At 35.4% G+C, this 19,161-nt stretch overlaps 1 protein-coding gene across 22 annotated transcripts in view; it reads left to right on the plus strand.

The window, feature by feature from the left end:
* Positions 1 to 19,161, plus strand: part of AFDN (afadin, adherens junction formation factor) — a 122,914-nt gene that overhangs the window by 53,188 nt on the left and 50,565 nt on the right. For 14 of the 22 annotated variants that reach the window (XR_003526073.1, XM_027633951.1, XM_027633962.1 and 11 more), the window contains 9 exons: positions 50 to 144; positions 930 to 1,192; positions 2,810 to 2,879; positions 4,946 to 5,061; positions 9,934 to 9,995; positions 10,869 to 11,074; positions 14,714 to 14,734; positions 15,468 to 15,613; positions 17,904 to 17,998. Coding sequence is in view for 21 of the 22 variants with exons in the window: in XM_027633951.1 (XP_027489752.1) it covers positions 50 to 144; positions 930 to 1,192; positions 2,810 to 2,879; positions 4,946 to 5,061; positions 9,934 to 9,995; positions 10,869 to 11,074; positions 14,714 to 14,734; positions 15,468 to 15,613; positions 17,904 to 17,998 (1,074 nt within the window). In the remaining variant the exon portion in view is untranslated. The remainder of the gene's footprint in view (positions 1 to 49; positions 145 to 929; positions 1,193 to 2,809; positions 2,880 to 4,945; positions 5,062 to 9,933; positions 9,996 to 10,868; positions 11,075 to 14,713; positions 14,735 to 15,467; positions 15,614 to 17,903; positions 17,999 to 19,161) is intronic. The other 8 variants (XM_027633954.1, XM_027633972.1, XM_027633965.1 and 5 more) reach the window with 1 other exon arrangement.

A 19,161-nucleotide genomic window follows, 5' to 3' on the forward strand; every position in this document is an offset into this window, starting at 1 on the left:
ATTTGAACTTTAATAACTTGCAAATTAATATTTATTACTTGCTGTATAGATGGTTCTGACTCCAGAGATAAGCCAAAGCTCTATCGTCTACAATTAAGTGTCACTGAAGTTGGAACTGAAAAATTTGATGACAATTCCATTCAGGTATGGAAAAAAGCAGATGACAGTACTGATCTGACCTCTGGTGTGTTATGTGTAATTGTGGGAACTAGTAAAATATGCTATAAATACTCTTCAAAGCTAGAATGGTAAAATATTGCTGCAATTTCATATGAATTCATTATATTAGTCATATTAATGGTCATAACTATCTGAATTTATTTCCTTTCTTGTGTTAAGAGAAGGGTTTTATTATTTTAAGTAGGGTAAGTAAGGTCTTTATAATTTAAGGATTGTATTATTCAAAATGGGGGTTTCTGTTTTGTAACTGGGTCAAATGGTGCATATCAGTGTTATTGTAATTGCTTAATGGCTTTCAAGTCCTAGTCTCAATCCCTTTGAGGTAGAATTTCTTAAGTGTATAGAATAGGCATATTTATGTGAAACTCATGACAGGGAGTCTCTTATAGCACCCTAGGTCCATGTCAGTGCAGTTAATTGACTTGTAATTACTTGCATTGTGAGATTTCACATCAAAACAGCAAGTGGAAGAAAACAGTCTGAACAGTGTATGACCAAAAAAGTGAAAAACTTTTTAAGGGATTTCTGCTCCACATGTTAGTTAAATACGTGTTTTATTATTCTTCTTGCAATGAAAAATGAAGTGAAACTCACTGATGATAGTACCACTCATCTGTGTGAAAAATTCGTAAGCAAGCAAAGTTAAATTACTAGTCTGTAAATAGGGTAAGCTGCACCTCAGTCTCTTTATTTTAGTTTCTACTGCAGTATAATTTAATTTATTCTATGTTAATTAATTCTGTTCCCAGTTATTTGGTCCAGGAATTCAACCTCATCATTGTGACCTCACTAATATGGATGGAGTTGTTACTGTAACCCCAAGAAGCATTGATGCTGAAACCTATGTGGAAGGTCAGCGTATTTCAGAAACCACCATGCTGCAAAGTGGAATGAAGGTTCAGTTTGGGTCATCTCATGTATTTAAGTTTGTGGATCCTACTCAGGACCATATTATTTCCAAAAGACCTACTGATGCAAGTCTTATGGTCAAAGGCCCAAGACACAAAACTGGGTGAGTAAAATTGATTTTCTTCCCACTGAGGTGAGGAGGTGAGCCTTGGAAAAAAAACAGAGAATGAATGCATTATAAATGGCCTGTGACTAGAGTATGACTTAAAAGCAACTACTTAGAACTCATTTAAAGTGTTAAATATGTAATTTGAATACTTGAGCTCCACCTTGTGATTTTATTTAGGATTAGCAAGTGTCTTTTCATTATGGAGTATTCGAACAAGTTTTTCTCATGCTCACTCCTCTTTCTCATGTTAAATACTTTAATGTATTTCAAAATTCATCCAACCTTTGGGATAAGTAAAGAATTTGCTGAATGTTTTGAGAGAACCTGGTTTTTGTTTTTTTCTCAGATAACTTTTAAAATTCTACTAGAAGGAAATGAAGTAATCACGAAATGAAACTGTTAAGATAGGGAACTAAATGTCTCAATATAGCAACCTCTTTTTACAGTGTGATTACTTATGTTCTAGTTCCTGTGTCACAAGGACTAACAGTCCAGAAGTCCACCCTGTTGTTTTTCTGTATATTCATATTTTTGATATGTGCATAATAAAAATACTGATTGTAGATTTAGTGACTTGTAGGGGTTCAGGTGTTTTCTTCAATGGCTATGGAAATAATCAGAAGAAACAATCTTAAAATCATTTTGTATAGCGGGGGGAAAAAATAACATAGCTCCCATCTTCTCTGGGTCCAAATGAGGCTACTATTGCTGCTATAGACATTATTGTATGTGGTTTTGAAAAGAAACAGATTGACTTGGAGATGAGTGAGAGAAAAATATCTAGGAAAAGAAGCTTATCTACTGAGTTAATATAGGTGTTTGTTTTAACCATTATTATTTTTTCTCCACTTTATTTTCATGTGGAAGGATACTGTATGCTTGCTGTAGGACCTGTCTGCAGGAAGACCTCCAGCCATTTAGCTATGCTGTAATATTCCTCCTTAAATCCTGAGTTCATTCTGCATTTAGCCTGCAGATCAATAAATAAATGCTCTTGCAGGTTTACATAGTCAACTGCAAAGCACTGTGTTACTGCAGAGCTTTATCTGGACAGTAAAATCTATGGCAAAAGGCTATTGCAGCTTGAACAACTAAATACTTTTAAAAATCTTTAGAATAAACATAATAACATGCATTAGTATGATTTATGAATTATTTACATTATCTAGAATGTTGTACATTTAGTACTGAAGAACTGTTGCAAGTCTACTGTAGGGAATACAAGACCATGAACATATTTTATATGTATTTGTTTATGTGCATTTGTATTTTCTCACTTGATACTCTCAAGACACATGGTGTGACTCTTGGGGATGGTCCTGTGCAGGGCCAGGGGTTGGAATCAATGGTCCTTGTGGGTCCCTTTCAACTCAACATATTCTGTGATTTTGTGAAATTAGCTAAGAATCTGGTTTTCCAAATTAAATGATCTGTGTAAATATTTTTAGGTTCTATTAATATAAAGAATTGATACAGTATTAAAAAAAGTTAATATTAACTGGACTCATGGTTGAATTTTAATTTACTAATTTTAGCTACTCTGTTCCTTGTTTGTTAAGTGTTGAACAGTATAATTTCTAAAGTGTACTTTAAATGTTATCTTACTTTTAGAGCTGTACAGGAAACCACATTTGATCTGGAGGGAGATGTTCACAGTGGAACAGCACTACCAGCAAGCAAGGTATTCCATGATGACTAAATAATAAAATATGTAGGTTAAATCAAAATTACAACATCAGTAGTAACACACTTTGGGAAGTGTGGCCAATTCATCAGTCTCCCCAGCCGTTTTCTGTTGTGGATGGGCTCAGGTATCATGTGCATTATTTTTTTTTGTTTGAGACTTTTTTTCCACAAAACACTTTTGTTTAAATTTGTATTGGCATTTGACATGCATTCTCTGTCAAGAGTAGTAACATTTTTTAGAAAGGGAAATTCCTTGAGCCTGAAGTAGTTTCTCCCCAAACTGACACGTGCAGGTAGAGATTTGCATTAAAACTGATACATCATTACTTTTTGTGTGTAGCATATGGCTATTGTCATCTGTGATCGAGTAAATAAATGTTTTATATAAAATGTGAAAGGGTGTTAAATTTTACTTTAACTAGGCTTTTAAAATTTAATGGATGTGACATTAGGCTTCATTAGAGCTCCTGTACACCCATTGCCTAAACAAACTGTCTCTGCAGTCATAATTATAAACATTTTATGAGGTGGTAATCGTTTCTGCCTTGCTTTCTGCACTGTCTGTTATTAAATTTTGTGTCAGAATTGCGTTTTACAAGAGCACAGTAAAATGACACAATGGTTAATGCCTTACTTGGCTATGATCACATGCCTCAGATGAAATGAGTGTGAATTATTTCAGCAGTATGAAATGTACTAATCCTCCCAGAAATGCATTTCCTTTGATGTTTTATTACTACTATCATAAAATTGAAATACTTGTAAATATTTAGCAATATTAATGTGTCAGTGTAGGTATTAAAAATACTCTGATAGCTTTTGAATATCTTTGTCAGTCTTTTTTTTTTTTTTTGCCTTGCCACAGTCTTGATTCAGTTTCTCTAATTTCTTTGTAGCTTTGTGATAGTGCTTTCTTTTGTGTGTGTTCTTTACCTAACCAGAAATACCTACCAGAAATTTGTAAACTAATAAAATGCCTTAAAACTCAGAGTAAGAGTTTCTGATACGACTTCATATCCTTTTCACACTCATTAGAAAAATACTAGTGGACCTAGGGATTATTGGGAAAATTTATTTTATTTTCTAGTCATACTGTTTGAGAATGTATATGACATCTTGTTAACTCACTGATGAATCACTCATTTTCTAACAGTTGCTCTCTTCTAAGTTTGCTTTTCCATTTGGAAAATGGGTAACAGTAACTTTCATTAAAGTTCTTTGAGATATGGTGATGAAAAGTGGTTCTGTGATTGGCATGTCAGTACTGAAAAAAATATTTTGCTAAAACAATTGTTTTGAGATGCACTTTTTGGTAGGTTTTCTTATGTCAAAGCAAATTATTTAGTCTTAGAAACTTCTTATGAAGTGTTGAAACACTTCATATTTTACTGATGTCTTGTTTTCAACTCTATACTGAAAATAATTGCTATGTGTTTTGCTGCTAAAAGCAGCGTTTGTCCCCTTCCTGGTAGAGTTTGATGTAATTGGAAATTAAAAATTAAAAGCTTCCTATTTGGGATTTTGGGACACTGAAAGAAAATAAATTAAATGATACATAAAAAATAGTTTGAATTACCACTTCTTGTCTTGGAAAACTGTGTACTGTCCAGCAGATCAGAGTTTCCTTAAGATCAGGATAAATTATGTTATGGATCAGTAGTGTAAGCACTTGGAACTATTGCAGAATCAGGGTAGGGGAGCATGGACAGTTTTAAATCAGTAAATATGTTTAACTTTGTCTTTTACCTAAAGTTTTCATTACCAACTCATTCTTAGTTTGTATTGATAGCTTTGCAACTTTTAAAGACATTTGAAAGTTTCATTATAAGTTCTTACAGTGCATTAACAAAGAGCTGCTTCTCTCTGGCCATTGTGGTCTGTTGAATTGCAAGCAGTGCTTCATTGTGGTGGAAACACCTGCTGAGCTGCTGGTCGCTGTGCCATACCCCTCTCTTCTGTTCTCCCATCTCTTTTCAAGCCTCAAATTGACACTTCATTTTAGTAATGCCAAGCTAATCCAGTGTTTGCATGCTAAGCACCTGTCCTGCTGTTTTGAATTAGAGCACCAGCAGGCTTGATGGTGACAGGACATCATCAGCATCCAGCACAGCTGAACGAGGAATGGTGAAGCCGATGATTAGAATAGAACAGCAAGATTACCGCAGACAGGAAAGCAGGTAGGAGACATGTAACCCATTACTTCTCATAATGGAAAAAAATGGATAAGTTGTTCCAGTAGCTCAAGCATCATAATAGTAGGGGTGCGTTAAAGTATTTTAAACAGTCTGGTTTTTCCCATGGAGAATGAGGTTTTCTTTGAGATCTTGTTCCAAATAAACCTCAGAATTAACAAGCAAAGCAAAAAACTTCAAAATATTTAACAGAATACTGAAGCAAAGGATTACTTTATTTTTTTTTTTTATTTGCAGTTCTCTTTGTGAAGTCAGGCTGACAGTTGTCACATCATTGTTGATTTGTGGTTAGGCATGTCATATGAAATGTCTTCAGTAACAAAGGTACAATTATTTGAAATTTTCATTTGCCAGTGGCAAGAAGTTGTGATTTCCTCTGGAGAGTGAAATAACCAGGTCATTGCTATTTCTACTATAGTGTTGTCAGCAGGTGTGGACTCTGTCCTTTAAGATACTTAAAACCTGAGGGGACAGGGTAGTGAGCACCTCGCTCTAGTTGACCCCATTTTGAGCAGGGAATTTGGACCAAACGATCTCTAGAGTTCCTATCACACCTCAGTGAATCAGTGAATATGTGAACAGAATTTTTTTCAAATCTTTAGAAAAATACAGGATTGTATTGCTGTCTACATAAATCAGCTTTTAAATTTAGATGAACAGCTATGATAAATGGATGAAAGGTAAGGTAAGTGTGCTGCAGGGATAAAACGTGCAGTGATTCAAGTTGTAATGCTTGTAGTATGAAGCTTTTAGTACCCTTAGATGGATTTATTATTCACTAGACAGAAAACAGAGTTCAGAGATGTGAGTGGTAGAAAAAAATACAATCAAAAAAGAGCAGAAAATTGTGCTTCTGCCTGAACTTGAATGTTCAAGTGTTTTGTAGTAAAGAAAATCTTTTAAACACTTTCAGTGAAGTTGCAGTAGAATATAACTCTGCTCTACTCTGCAGTCTCTTGGTAGAGTATCTGGGCATTTTGAGATTCTTTTTCAGAACTGCTTTTATTAAGGTTACTGAAGATTTAACTCCTCCTTATTGAATTACTAGTATTTTTAACTGTAATTTTCCTCTTTCATAAAAGATGACCAAAACCTCTTTCCGAACTTTTTGTAGCCTTTCAGAAGTTCTTGAGACTGCTGCTGTTAGTATTTCTTGATCTGTATATGTGTGTGAAGATTATTAAATTTTTATGAAGAGGATTATCTTATGCTATAGTTCTTTATTTCAAAAACACAGAACCATCTGTGAGCTGCATTTTGGCTTTATTTTGTTGTATTTTTTAAAACTTTTTAAATTCTTTCTAAACAGAGTACTCATTGCTAGTCTTTACAGGTTTTTTCACCTTGGTTCCTTTGTGCATGAAGTATTTTTACAGAGGCACACCTAAATTTGTGATAAGTACAACCACAGAAATCTTTATCACCAGCGCTGGCATTGATACTTTATTTCTGTATATATCTTACATGTCTATAGTGTGTTGTGTGTAATCCCAGTGTTATTTATCTAAATTCAGCATTTCTATCATGTGCTCTTTCTCTGATGAATTCTCTGTGTTGAGGTTAACAAATTAGCAAAGTCAGAGTGTCAAATTAGGGCTTGGCAAATTAGGCAGTGTGTTGCTCAAGTACACTGAATTATTCCCTTTTGTGGGTGTATTTTGTGGATCTTTAATTAGGTTTCCTCTAGGATACTCTGGTCTCATTTTGTGAACTGTGAGGTAGTAATCATGAACTGCTATATTAGTTTGAAAAACAAAAAAAATCTTCGCTGAGCAGTTGCATGTTCTTGTTGCTGTACAACTAATCCACCCCATATTACACCATGTGTCTACTTTTTGTGTATTCATCACTACTGTTCAAAGGTGAATAATAAGACAAATAAGACTTTTTTTTTCCTACAACTTCACTGAATGGGTTGAAGACCAAAGATTAGAACTTGTCTGCCATGTTTTTTCATTTCTAGAAAGAAAAATAATTGAGAACTGAGACCGTAACTCCAGTTTACTTATTGGGTATAGTTGTTCTGATTGCAATGTGATTCTTGGAAATAAAATATAATGACTGTTTAGTTAAAGATTGCAGTCATACATACTCATTAGATAACTGATACAGTTAATATGGGCAAGCATATAATAAAAATCAGAAAAGATCATTTTTACCTTGGATACCTTTCAAGAGTTCTTAAAGATGTGATTGGTTGGAAATAAGAATAGTGATAGAAAAGTGGTGTTAACTAAATGCAGACACTCACCCAATTCCTAATTTTAACATGCTTTACAAAATTTATACATACCTAGTAGGCTGGCTAAAACAATCACACAAGGATATTTTCATTTTTATGCAGTTTAGCAGAGACAATCTAGGAGAATACAGAAATACCTAGAGAATGTACTAATGTTTTTAATGCAATTTTAAAGTGTAGTATTACCTGATACTGTACTAAGAGAGAAGGCAACCCCTAATCAATATTTTATGGCCCTCCCAGACATAACCTAACTAGACTTTCAGACTGGTTTAGCTCAAAGAATTTCATCACCATAGAGAGGCTTTATCTATAAAAGAATAGCACGTAGAGAATATGTACTTAAAATGTATCCAGTAACAAAGCAGGTTGGGCAGCTGCTATCATATCAGAAGCATAGAGAATTATTTTAACTTAGATTTCTAATTTGCAAAGCTTAATTGGCATTTCTTTTATGTATGCTTAGGCGAAGGCAGAAGATGGTACGGGGGGTTGGAACTAGATGATCTTCAAGGTCCCCTTCCAACACAAACTATTTTATGATTCTGTGATTAGTTGAAGGAAACTCCTATTTAAAGTAGTTAAATAATCGAGTTACTGCATCTGTTCCTAGATAACTAATTTACAGGTAAAACTAAATTAACATTTCTTAAAGAGTACTTCATATTAACTTGTCTCTGAAAGCCGATTTCCAAATTTCTGTAAGCAATCCTTAACTAATCATATCAGCTCTCATCACTCGACACGTTGTCTCCCATTGGCTGTGAATCCTGTTCCTTCATTTGTGCTGAAAGAGATCAATATAATTTTTTTCTAAATAAAATAAATCCTTCAGCTGCAATCTGTTACTGGTTTACTAGCCAGTTTGTTAAAATATTTCTATGCCTTTAATGACAGATTAGAAATTTCTCTGGAGTTGTCACTATAGTTCTACTTTATAATGCTGTGTATTAGTTAGTATTTTATAGAACTAATTAAGTTTTCATTGAAGATGATGCACTCTTAACAGTGTGGAGATAGTTAGAAATTAGTTCATTTTAGATTTATAGCAATAAAAAGAGATTAAATACTACAATTTACACACCAGATGAGTGCTTTTCATAAAGAGAGCATGTTGTCATGTTTGAAATGTAACTGAACTGGCAGAAATTTGTGTACATATTGCCCTGCTGTGACTGCTGTTCCTTAACTTTCAGCTCCTCAGAACTTGGATTTGCTTAATATAGGCATTATCTAGATGGCATAACTGAGTTCTCTCTGCTGATTTAAAGTTTTGCAAGTTTAAAAAAGAAAGGCAAGCAACCAAACAAAACTCCCACAAAACCCTAACTTTTTGGTTCAATATGCTAAAGTTTAATTTTAGATCTTTTAATATCAGCCTTCAAAGTTTTTTGGTTTTGTTTTTTTGTTTGATTTGGTTTGGTTTGGTTTGGTTTTACTACAGGAGATAGCTGAATAAAGGCTTTCAATGTCCTATCTCTGCTTTGTGGCATAACTAATAATACTCAGGAGAATGAGGTTTATATAATTATATTACATTAATTTCTTTATCAGAGTTGCTGGGGAAAGTATTTGAAAGCTACCTGTGTTACATGTGCTTAAAAATGGTTATTGCATGAAGATAATGTTAAGCTGCTTTTACTTATTTCCAAAAAATAGGTACTCAGCTGCAGAGAACAACTCATTTAATGCTTTTATGTTAGGGAGGAATGATAGGTTAGATATGAGGAACAGGTTCTTCACCCAGAGAGGGATTGAGCGCTGGAACGGGCTCCCCTGGGAAGTGGTCACAGCACCAAGCCTGACAGAGTTCAAGAAGCATTTAGATGATACTCTCAGGCACATGATGTGACTCTTGGGGTTGTCCTGTGCAGGGCCAGGAGTTGGTCTTCAATGATCCTTGTGAGTTCCCTTCCAGCTCAGGATATTTGATGATTCTACGAAATACATGATTCTATGAAAAGTGCTTCACCTTTTGCAGACACCAGAAAAATCAAATTTTGTTCAGTTTTCTACTTTGTGATTTCTCTAATGAGTAGTGGTAAGAACTAACCCTTCAGTCAGTTACAGCGAGGGTGTAATTCTGGGGCTCATGCGATGACTGCTGTTTCTTAATGCAGTGTAGCAACAGCCAGGTGAGGCTAGGGGCTAGATTTGACCTTCTTTTCCTCCTTACCAGAAAAAAATACAAATAGGTTCACTGAGTCCTCATCAGTTTTGAGGGCATTAAAGGCGGCAAACTACATTTGTTGTAACCAAGCTGATGTTCCAGGCAAAGCTTCATTCACTTTCTTTCATGTGTCCATGAATAATTTGTTATTTGAATCCTGTCAATAGCAGATGGCAAACTGATCCTGTAAGTCTGCTGTGCAGTGCAGAAGAGGGTGTTCATTAATATCACAGACTCGACAGTTAAAGTCTGTATTTTGATCTATTGTATTGCTGTCAAACACAGCTTGAATGATTCTGGAGGAAAGGTAAAAATAGGATCATTTTGTGGAAGGATGTTGTGTCAACATTTAGAAACAGTGTATTTGGAGAAATCTGTCATTTTACAGTGGAATTCATATCATCTATGTGGGTTGTTTGTTTTCATTGTTCTCATCTTTCTTTAGATCTCAGGATACCCATGGACCAGAACTGATACTGCCTGCCAGTATTGAATTCAGGGAAAGCTGTGAGTAAATTGTGAAGTTACAATACTACCATGTTGACACCTTTTTCTCTACTGTAATATTTCAGTGAGTTTGAAACCTTACAGGTAATTTAAGTAAACATTGAAAAAATTAATGTCTGTACAGGTGACAGACAATCTACATAGACAACTAGATCAAACAATCTAATTTGTTTTATTGGGAGGGTGAACAGATACGCATGAACCTGCCTCAATATCTGAAGTATCTAATTCTAATTGCATTTCAACTCTTTATCTTCAGATACTGAAATAAAATGTGAAAAAAATTCTAATCCCATCTCCTCAACAGTATTCATTTTCTTCTATACAGTTCTCTATGCCTTGAATAATAGATTATGTCTTGGTCAAAATCCATTTTATATTAAATTTGATTAGGTTAACATTGTCATTTAGAATTTCATTTTTATTATCTTACTCCCCAGGTTTTTAAGGCCTCAGATCTGGTAGAAAAATATCATACCAGAAATTGTCCAGACTCCAAATATTTGAAACTAAATAGATCTGTAAGCAAGCAAATACTGATTTTTTTTTTTTTTTTATTTTTGTATGGAAGCTTTGTAGGAATAAAATGTACAAGAGAAATCTTACATTTTCCTGTTCCCTTGAAGGTACAAATTCTCAGCAAAGAGATAGAAAATAGTACAGAAATTTTTCCAATGATCAGATTTTCTCTCTTTCTGTAGAAGTGTGTTGTTAATATGCCTGAGTAACTGTAGGACATAATAGACAAATAAGAGTTCAAATTCCTGTGTCTCCCCTCTCCCTCCCACCAGAGAAATCATCTATGCCTCAAGTTATGTAAATTTTTTTTCTGTCTTTGGCTTTATATATTTTTTTTTTCCTCTTTTTCTACAGCTGAAGATGCCTTCTTATCTGCCATTATAAATTACACAAATAGCTCGACAGTTCATTTTAAACTGTCACCTACGTATGTGTTGTATATGACATGTCGGTATGTATTGTCCAGCCAGTACAGACCTGACATCACTCCTGCTGAGCGTACTCACAAAGTCATTGCAATAGTCAACAAGATGGTGAACATGATGGAAGGAGTGATACAGGTGAGTTACTCTGCAAAAATATGTCAAGGGAATTACATACGTGTTTTCGGTAATCTAGCGAACTACTTAGTCTTTTGCATAGTCTGACCCTTAACAACAGTGGGTTAAACTGTAATACCTACGTTGATTGCCCATAAGGAGGTTTGCTTTTATGTCAGTGAGTAATGTCAGTGGTAAGAAACTCTCTCCTGAGCAATGTGTGAAGTTAGGGAGTGGCTGTTGCTCTGAAGATACGTTCCCTGACGAGGTCAATTTTCTCTAGAAGGTAAGATCTTTGCAAACATTTCTGGCTCTGAACACTTGTAGAACCAGTTGGATGGGCCTATTAAAGAATACCGTATAGGTAGCAGTTGTTTGCACTGATTGATGCTTGAAGTGAACATGTTAAAAAGATTCATGACTCTTTAGTTTTGATCTTGTTACTTTCACAACTTTTGTAACCACAAAACTGGCAATAAAAACTTGGACTCTTTGAACCAAGCTGACACAATTGGTTTATAAATAGAAATACAAGTTCTCAAATGTTCCAACATTTTATATGTAGTCTAACGCTATTGCTGCTGTATGTGCAAGGTTTCTACAGAAGCACTGGGTGAGTTCTCTTTAGTGTAGGAATGCAGGATAAGATCCATTGGGTTGTCTGTGAAGTTAGACAATACCTTGCATTGTGTGACTTGATAAAATGGTCATATCCTCAAAAAGGAGTTAGTTTGGGTATCTCTAATAATTAATTATTGCAACTTCTTTGTCTGCAGGTTTTTCTCAGAGGAGAAATTGAAATATGTTTCTGTATTTATTCAAGCAGGTGTATTTGTTGCAAATAGTGCTGCCCAGAGTAGCTTATATAGAGCAAGGACGCTGCTGCACTAAGCACTATAAGAGCATAACTAATGCGTCAGTCCTGCCTTAGAGAATTTACAATGCAAGTGTTACAAAACAGGTTGATTAAGGAAGAATAGGAAAGTAAACAACAGAAGTGGCATGAAAGTCACAGCAAACCAAAACTTGTTCAGCTTTTTTTCTCATTTTGTAAAGATTGAGTGGAGTTTTCAGCATGGGGAATGTCATCATTAGACAGGTCTGTAAACTTATACAACAGACCCCCAAGAAAGAATGGGAGAAAATGTCAGTGTGGAGGACATTTTGCAATAAGAAAATAAAGATTAGTCTTCTGTGTATGTTCCAAAGCTGATCTGAAGGTGGAGGGCAGTTGGAATCTGAAGTGAAGAACTAGTACATCACTTTGAATCTTGATGTCACAGCGGATAATAGATAAAATTGAAATGGTATCAAAAATTAAATATTCAGGTTCTTTTATGGAAAAAAAACAAGGAAAATCTCGTTGTGGAAGAGGGGAGACTGGCTGTAGTGGAGAAAATGAGCTAGAAAGAAGCTGCACGTAAGCAACTCAGCTGGGAGAATGGAAACAGAGAAAGGGTAGGCTTCAAATATAAACTGGAAGTTACAGTTCTTATTCAAAAAAAGTCAGTTTATACTACTATCAATGACCCAAAAAAGACTTTGAATGACAGAGGTTGGTACAGTGGGAAAGCAGAAATAATGTTCTCCATTTTTTATGTTGAACAACTAACCATGTAGCTGCAGGAATATACTAGAGGGCTGGACTCAAATATCAGTTCAGTTTGAAAACAAATCAAAGCTAGAAAGTAGATTATCCTCTGAAAATGTTCATTTACAGCACTGAGAAGGGCTTCCCAAATCATGTGCAGCCTTGTGGTTGTTTTTCAAGCAATTGTATTTTCTATAATACTGATAATACTATTACAAAACTGTTAAAACCAAGTGTTTGTCTGGACTGTCCTTTGTGAAAGGTTATTTCTACAGCTTTGTAACTCCACAGTTGCAATCTAATATCCAACCTAAATTTTAAGGAACACATCAACAAGGAAGTGTATTTGTGGTTTGTGAAAGATGTTACCTAGTTGCAAGAAATAAACCAAAAAGAGTCAGAGGTTGCATAAAAATTAGGAGGATGTTCTTTCAAATGTCATGCTGAAGAAGCTGGAGGAAAGAGGGAAAATCACATGAGGGACAAAAAAGTAAAACTTCAGTGAATTTCAAGGTTAATGGGCTGGAGGCAAAGAAATGCATTGCTTATAATGAGCAGTAAAATGTCTTTAGCTTGGACCTGTCTTAGTGAAGTATAAACAGTAGGAGCTAAGCTAGGTCAAATTGCTTCATCTAAGGTGTAAAATAAGTTATACTGATGGCTGTCACAGTTAAATTACCACGTAATAAGTCGTATCACAATACCTTTTTTGTATGTCTGACTATAAAGCATTCCTGCACTAAAAATGATATGAGGGTGTGAGAGAGAAAACAAATGAGAGGCAAGGGGAGAGAGGCACCCTGAACAGAAGTAGTGAGAAGGTGTACAAATCCTGTGCTGTACTATGGCAGTAAAATAAATGTTTTAGATCCTAATTTTGCCTGCCTAGATCAGTAAGTCTCTTTACAAAGTTACTCAGGAAGTACTTGCTAAGAAATTAAATCTGTGACTTTCTGTAGTCTCTTCATTAGTGTGTGCAAATATTATAGATGATTTAATATAAGATAGGAATAAAATTGGAGAGATCTATGAGAAGGCTCAGGGCTTTCAATAAGAAACTAGGAATAGATACTTTATATAAAAAAGCCATTTTTTGTATCCTGATGTTTTTTTTTTTCCCCCAATCATCCTGTGGCATTTTTCATCCTTTTTAAATTTTAACATTCATTTGTAGAAGGAACATCTCCTTTTGTTCTGTGCCAACACATCTTCAATCAGTTCAGAGTGCTTTGGTTGGAAAGGGAAAAGAAACAGAAATTTGGGGGTTGGAGTTCTAACTAAAATTAATGGCAAATATTGTCTCAAATATTTGCATCTAAACTCACTGTGTTGCAGGGGGAGTGATCTGAATAGAAAGCCAAAAATAATCAAGAGCTCAGTTTTAAATAATCAGACAAACATATCTGTTGGGTTCTTTTTTTTTTCCCCTCTTAAGTCTATGTACCTTTATATGTACCAGCATTAAGAAACTTAGCGTGGTATTTCATTTGAATCTTTTGTTGTTTAAAATGGTCTTTTTGTTCTTTAATTGAAAAGCCATGTATTAAATCTATCCTAGATGTTTTATGTATTTTGTTTACTTTTGAGTGTTGTTGGTTGGGGTTTTTGTTTTGTTTTGTTTTGTTTTTTAAATAGATGTTTTCTGTCTCTCTTTGTATATGTTTGTATATTGTCCCCATTGCAGCAGTGTGGGCAAAATAGCTCCCTGGATCTGTTACTCAGATGGCTAGTTTCCCCATTGCCTGCAAAAAGTTCTAGGGGGTTTCTGTGGCACACTGAGCATGGAATAACCAACTAGTTTGGGATGTCAGCTACTATAAAGCATTCCTTGGATGAATTGTGACATGTGGGCACTTCAGTTTGTAGCTGTTGTGCTACTAGTCCTATTAAAATAATTAAGTTTTTCAAAGGAGCTCAGTTGCATTGCAGCTACTGATTAATGCATCTGTGTATAACTCTGAACATGTGTTGTACCTTCATATTTAGTGTTTGATTTCTAAAGCTTTCATGATTGTTCACAAGTTTCTTTCTTCTATTCTGTTTGATTTCCTTCGTCCGTTTTTCTCCAGGAGGTAGACCAGGTTGATCAGGTAGGATATATTGCTGGGAACTGATCCTAGCTATGTTGGCTTAGCTCAGTTTCTCATGCTGCTTTCATATCAAAATACAATACTCAAACAACTGGACTTGAACAGTTCATAACACTCATTCAGCAACTGGAACATGCAGTACTAAAATCCTTTTTTGACTTTGCAACTTTTACGGCATTCCATAATTTCTGCTTAACGCACTTCAATGTGGATATGAAATGACCAAAGTTCTTTTTCTTCCCTTTATTTTCTTTTTTTGTTGTTTGTGGTTCCTATTCTTTGGATTTCATCTGAGGTTGCCTGGCCTGGCATTTGTGGTCGGGAGATGGTGAGATAGATCAGTACTTGATACTGAATCACCTGGTATCACAGCCAGTGAGCGCAGTATCAGCGTGGCAGTGGGCAGTAGTGAATATGCGCTTAAAAGTGCACAGATTACCAGATACTGCGTTCTGATAAGCTCTTAGCACTAGATGCTTACGTTGTGGCTTTATTGATATGGCTATTGGCATTCTATCAGATGTTCGTGTGTTCAGTGAACATGTTAAAATTGAACTCACTAGTTACAGCACTTGCAATATTACATGCAAACATTTTGCAAATATCTGGTATCTGAGAGATGTATGGTGAAATGGGAAGAGGTACTGGTCTATCTTTTGGAGTCTTTTTAAGCTGCCATGCTTTATTTGAAAACTATTTCCCTGTATTATTTCTTGCTTCTTTACACTTACAGAAACAGAAGAATATTGCTGGGGCGCTTGCCTTTTGGATGGCAAATGCATCCGAATTACTGAATTTCATAAAGCAAGACAGAGATCTTAGCCGAATTACTGTGGATGCACAAGATGTTTTGGCACACTTGGTTCAAATGGCATTCAAGTAAGGCTTTCAAACTTAATGTTTTACTTACCGTATTCCGTGTTTCTGTGGTTTTTAGAAAAACTTCACATTTTTGTCAAATTGTAGGTATAGCAATAATGTCTTTTGTGTATTGGTAAATATCTGAGAACTTATAAGAAAGGCTAGAGTTACTTCTTCAGACAGATGCCTTGTTTTGTGAATATGGATCACTGAGTTATGCAATGAGTTTTGTCTGTTAGCTGTTCTTGTGAAAGTTGAGGCTGCCAATGAAAATGTTAAGGAAATGTTATTTAAATTTAGTTTGTGTTGATTGCTCTCTCTTAATGTAATGTGAGGAAAGGTTATTTTTGCTGTTAATATACAAATACATAGGATTAAATATTTACAGTCTTTAAAGTAATGAATCTTGTGCTCTTTAAGGACTTCTAATTATAATCTACTTTCATAATTCTCATAAATAGCGATTTGCTCAGTGGTTTTTTTGCACAGTTTTTTTTTTTCTTAAAAGTAGAAGACATGTTTTGGCTTGGGGTAAAAATCAAATTATGGTTGTCTGCTCAGGGAATTACAATACTGATTAAAAGAAAATTTGAAAGAAGTACCCAAAGGGAAGGGAAACCCTCAGAGGAAAGGATCCTTGAACAAAGACAGCAACATTGACTGAGCACAGCACTAATCAACAAGAAAGGCTTAATTTTTGTTCATATTTAGATTTTGAGCCACTACTAAACAAGTATTTCTCAGCAAATTTGTGTATCAGAAGCTAATGTTTAGAGAAGCCCCAGTGTACCTTGGGTGACTTAGACCCAGCCTTCCTTCACTAGTAGGTTGCCTATTTTAAATATATTTCCATTTTTCTGTAATATGAAATATTATATTCTGTGCTCTTTTTATACTGTGACAGGATGGAAGACCTAACCATGGTTTAACCATTTAGCTTTAAAAGTGGCTGTTTTCTCTGAAGAGCAATATGTGTAGTACGTAAAATCTGATCATTGCTTTCTGAACTTATAAAAGGTTTCAGAGGAGCACCAGACCCCTTTGTATGGGCTCTCACAAATTTATTTTTTTTCTCTTGGTAAATTATGGGCAAATAGGGTATAGCAAGTAGGTATTTTGACAAAGTCTTTCAATTTTTATAGCATCTCTAAATTACCGACTGTTAATGAAGCTCTGCCTTTTTGCTACAGCTCAGTGTTTTGCATTGGTGTTTTGAAACAACTCATTGCTACTTCAATTTTCTAGGTAGTCATTGAAGGCAGAATATTGTTCTGGCTAGGAAGGAATGGTGCTGCTGTGTTTTTCTTTGTGCATTATGAATAGACTGGATGCAAAAATATTTCTGAATTTTAGTTGTGTGAATTCTCACTACGTACACTGTAAAGGGCAGATTCTAAATGCGTGTATTAAACGTTTGGAGAACTGTGGAATATATACTTGAGGCAAATAAAAAAACACAATTGAAGCATGGAAAGCAAGAAATCTGCCTTGAAAATGTTATTTGATGGTAACAGGCAGAAATCTGCTGTGAAAATGTTACTTGATGGTGACTGGCATATGCCAGGACTGGTTGAAATTGCGATGGCTTTTATTTTCCAGCAACTGGGGGTATTTCATTAGGAATGTTACTAGTGAAACAGAAGGGCAAGTTTTAGAAAGCCATGACATATTTTCCTTTATACACGTGTTTACAATTTGATTCCCTTTTAGTTTCAATTCTTAACAGAAAGTGTATAAATGAATTCACAAAAACAGTATAAAAGAAAAAATTTAATTATAGCAGAGAAAGAATACTAAAAAAGACTTTTCATTTCAGTGTAAAGTTAAGAGAAATACAAGAATCGAAAAATTCCTCACACAAAACACTAGGGCCGTTTCAGGATTTTTTTATGCTGAGTCAGAATAGGATTTTTTTTTTTTTTAATACTACTCTTGGTAGATTTTAAAACAGAGACAAGTGTGTTTCTGTTCAGAAAAAATAATTTTTGCAAACTTACAGAACCCAAGTTTGGCCTGACAGCATCTCTTTGTGTAGCATGTGACCTTTGCTTACAAGTGTGGTGGTGATGCTGCATTTAAATGACTGTGCTTGTTCCCAGACAACTGAATCCTTTTTGCAACATTTCTAGGAAAAGTATGGGAAAGTTGGTCTCTCTGACCTTTTAAAAAGTATTATTTGGTTTCCTACAGTCACAGTCATAACACTGTGATTTCAATAATCTTGTTATTTGATAGATCTCTTTTCTTTAAAACCATTTGTAATGAGCACATATAGGATTTAATTATTTTTTTCCCCATTCCCTTCCAGGTACCTGGTTCATTGTCTGCAGTCAGAGCTTAATAACTACATGCCAGCATTCCTTGATGATCCAGAGGAAAATAATCCTCAGAGGCCTAAAATAGGTTAGATTACTTTTGTCTTCCAAACATACCATTAATTGTTGACAGAAGTTCTGTTTATTACTAGTGATATGACATCCATGAGTTGCCCTAACCCTTGAAAATTGTTTGGATCAATTTTGTATGGATGATAAGAAAGGACAGTAGGGACATTCAGGTGATCTATACTGGGTTTAAAAATCATGCAATAATTTAATCTGGAGGGCAACCTCTGGGTTTCATCTAACTGAGTGTCTTGCTCAAGGCAGGTGAAACTGGATCAGGTTTTCAGAGTTTTAAATGTCCACTGAGGGATGGGTATCCATAACACCTCTGAGTAATCTGTTCTGATGTTTGACTGCCCTTATGGTGAAAATACTTTTCCTGTATCTTATTGGAATTTCCCATGTTGCAGTTTTTGTGTTGGTTTTTCTGTTGTTCTGTGCTATCACTGTGCACCTTTTGGGAGGGATCTTGTTCTGAACCCTCCCATTAGGTAGAGGAGGACATCAATAAGCTGTGCCCTTAGCCTTCTCGTTCACAAGGATGAAGCAAATCCAGTTCTCTTTCCCTCGTATGCCCTTTTCTCCAGGCTGCCAATCATCTTGGTGTGTCTCTGCTGAATTTGGTCCCATAAATCTGTATCCTCCTTGTGCTGGGGAGTCTAGAACTGAATGCAGTCTCACAAATGCTGAATTCATAGGAAGGATTTCTTCCCTCTCTCCGTTCTGCTAGCTGCGCTGCTGCTAACTTAACAGCTTAGTGTGCAACTGGCTACCTTTCAAGCAAAGACACACTAGGATCTCTATATAATTTTCACCAGGGCTGCTTTCTATCCAGATGACACCTGTCCTGTGCTGTTGCATAGACTTACTCCTTCCCAGATGCAGGACTTAACAGTTGCCTTTGAGCTTCTTGAAATCTCCATCAGCCCGTTTTCCAGCCTACTGAGGACCTTCTGAAAAATACTGCTACCCTTCAGCATATCAGTATTTCCCCCCATCTTGGCATCATCTGTGAATTTGGTGAAAATTTACTCCGTCCAGTCTCTCAGGTCATTAATAGTCATTAAACAGGATCAGTCTCAGCCTCAATCCTTGAGGGAAGCCACTAATAGCTGATTGCCAACTGGACTTTGTATCCACAAATCCACCAAGTCCAGTGGTCCAACCAGTTCTCTCCATATA

The sequence above is a fragment of the Corapipo altera genome, unplaced genomic scaffold (genome assembly GCF_003945725.1).
Source record: "Corapipo altera isolate COAL_440 unplaced genomic scaffold, ASM394572v1 2b, whole genome shotgun sequence".
Lineage (NCBI taxonomy): Eukaryota > Metazoa > Chordata > Aves > Passeriformes > Pipridae > Corapipo > Corapipo altera.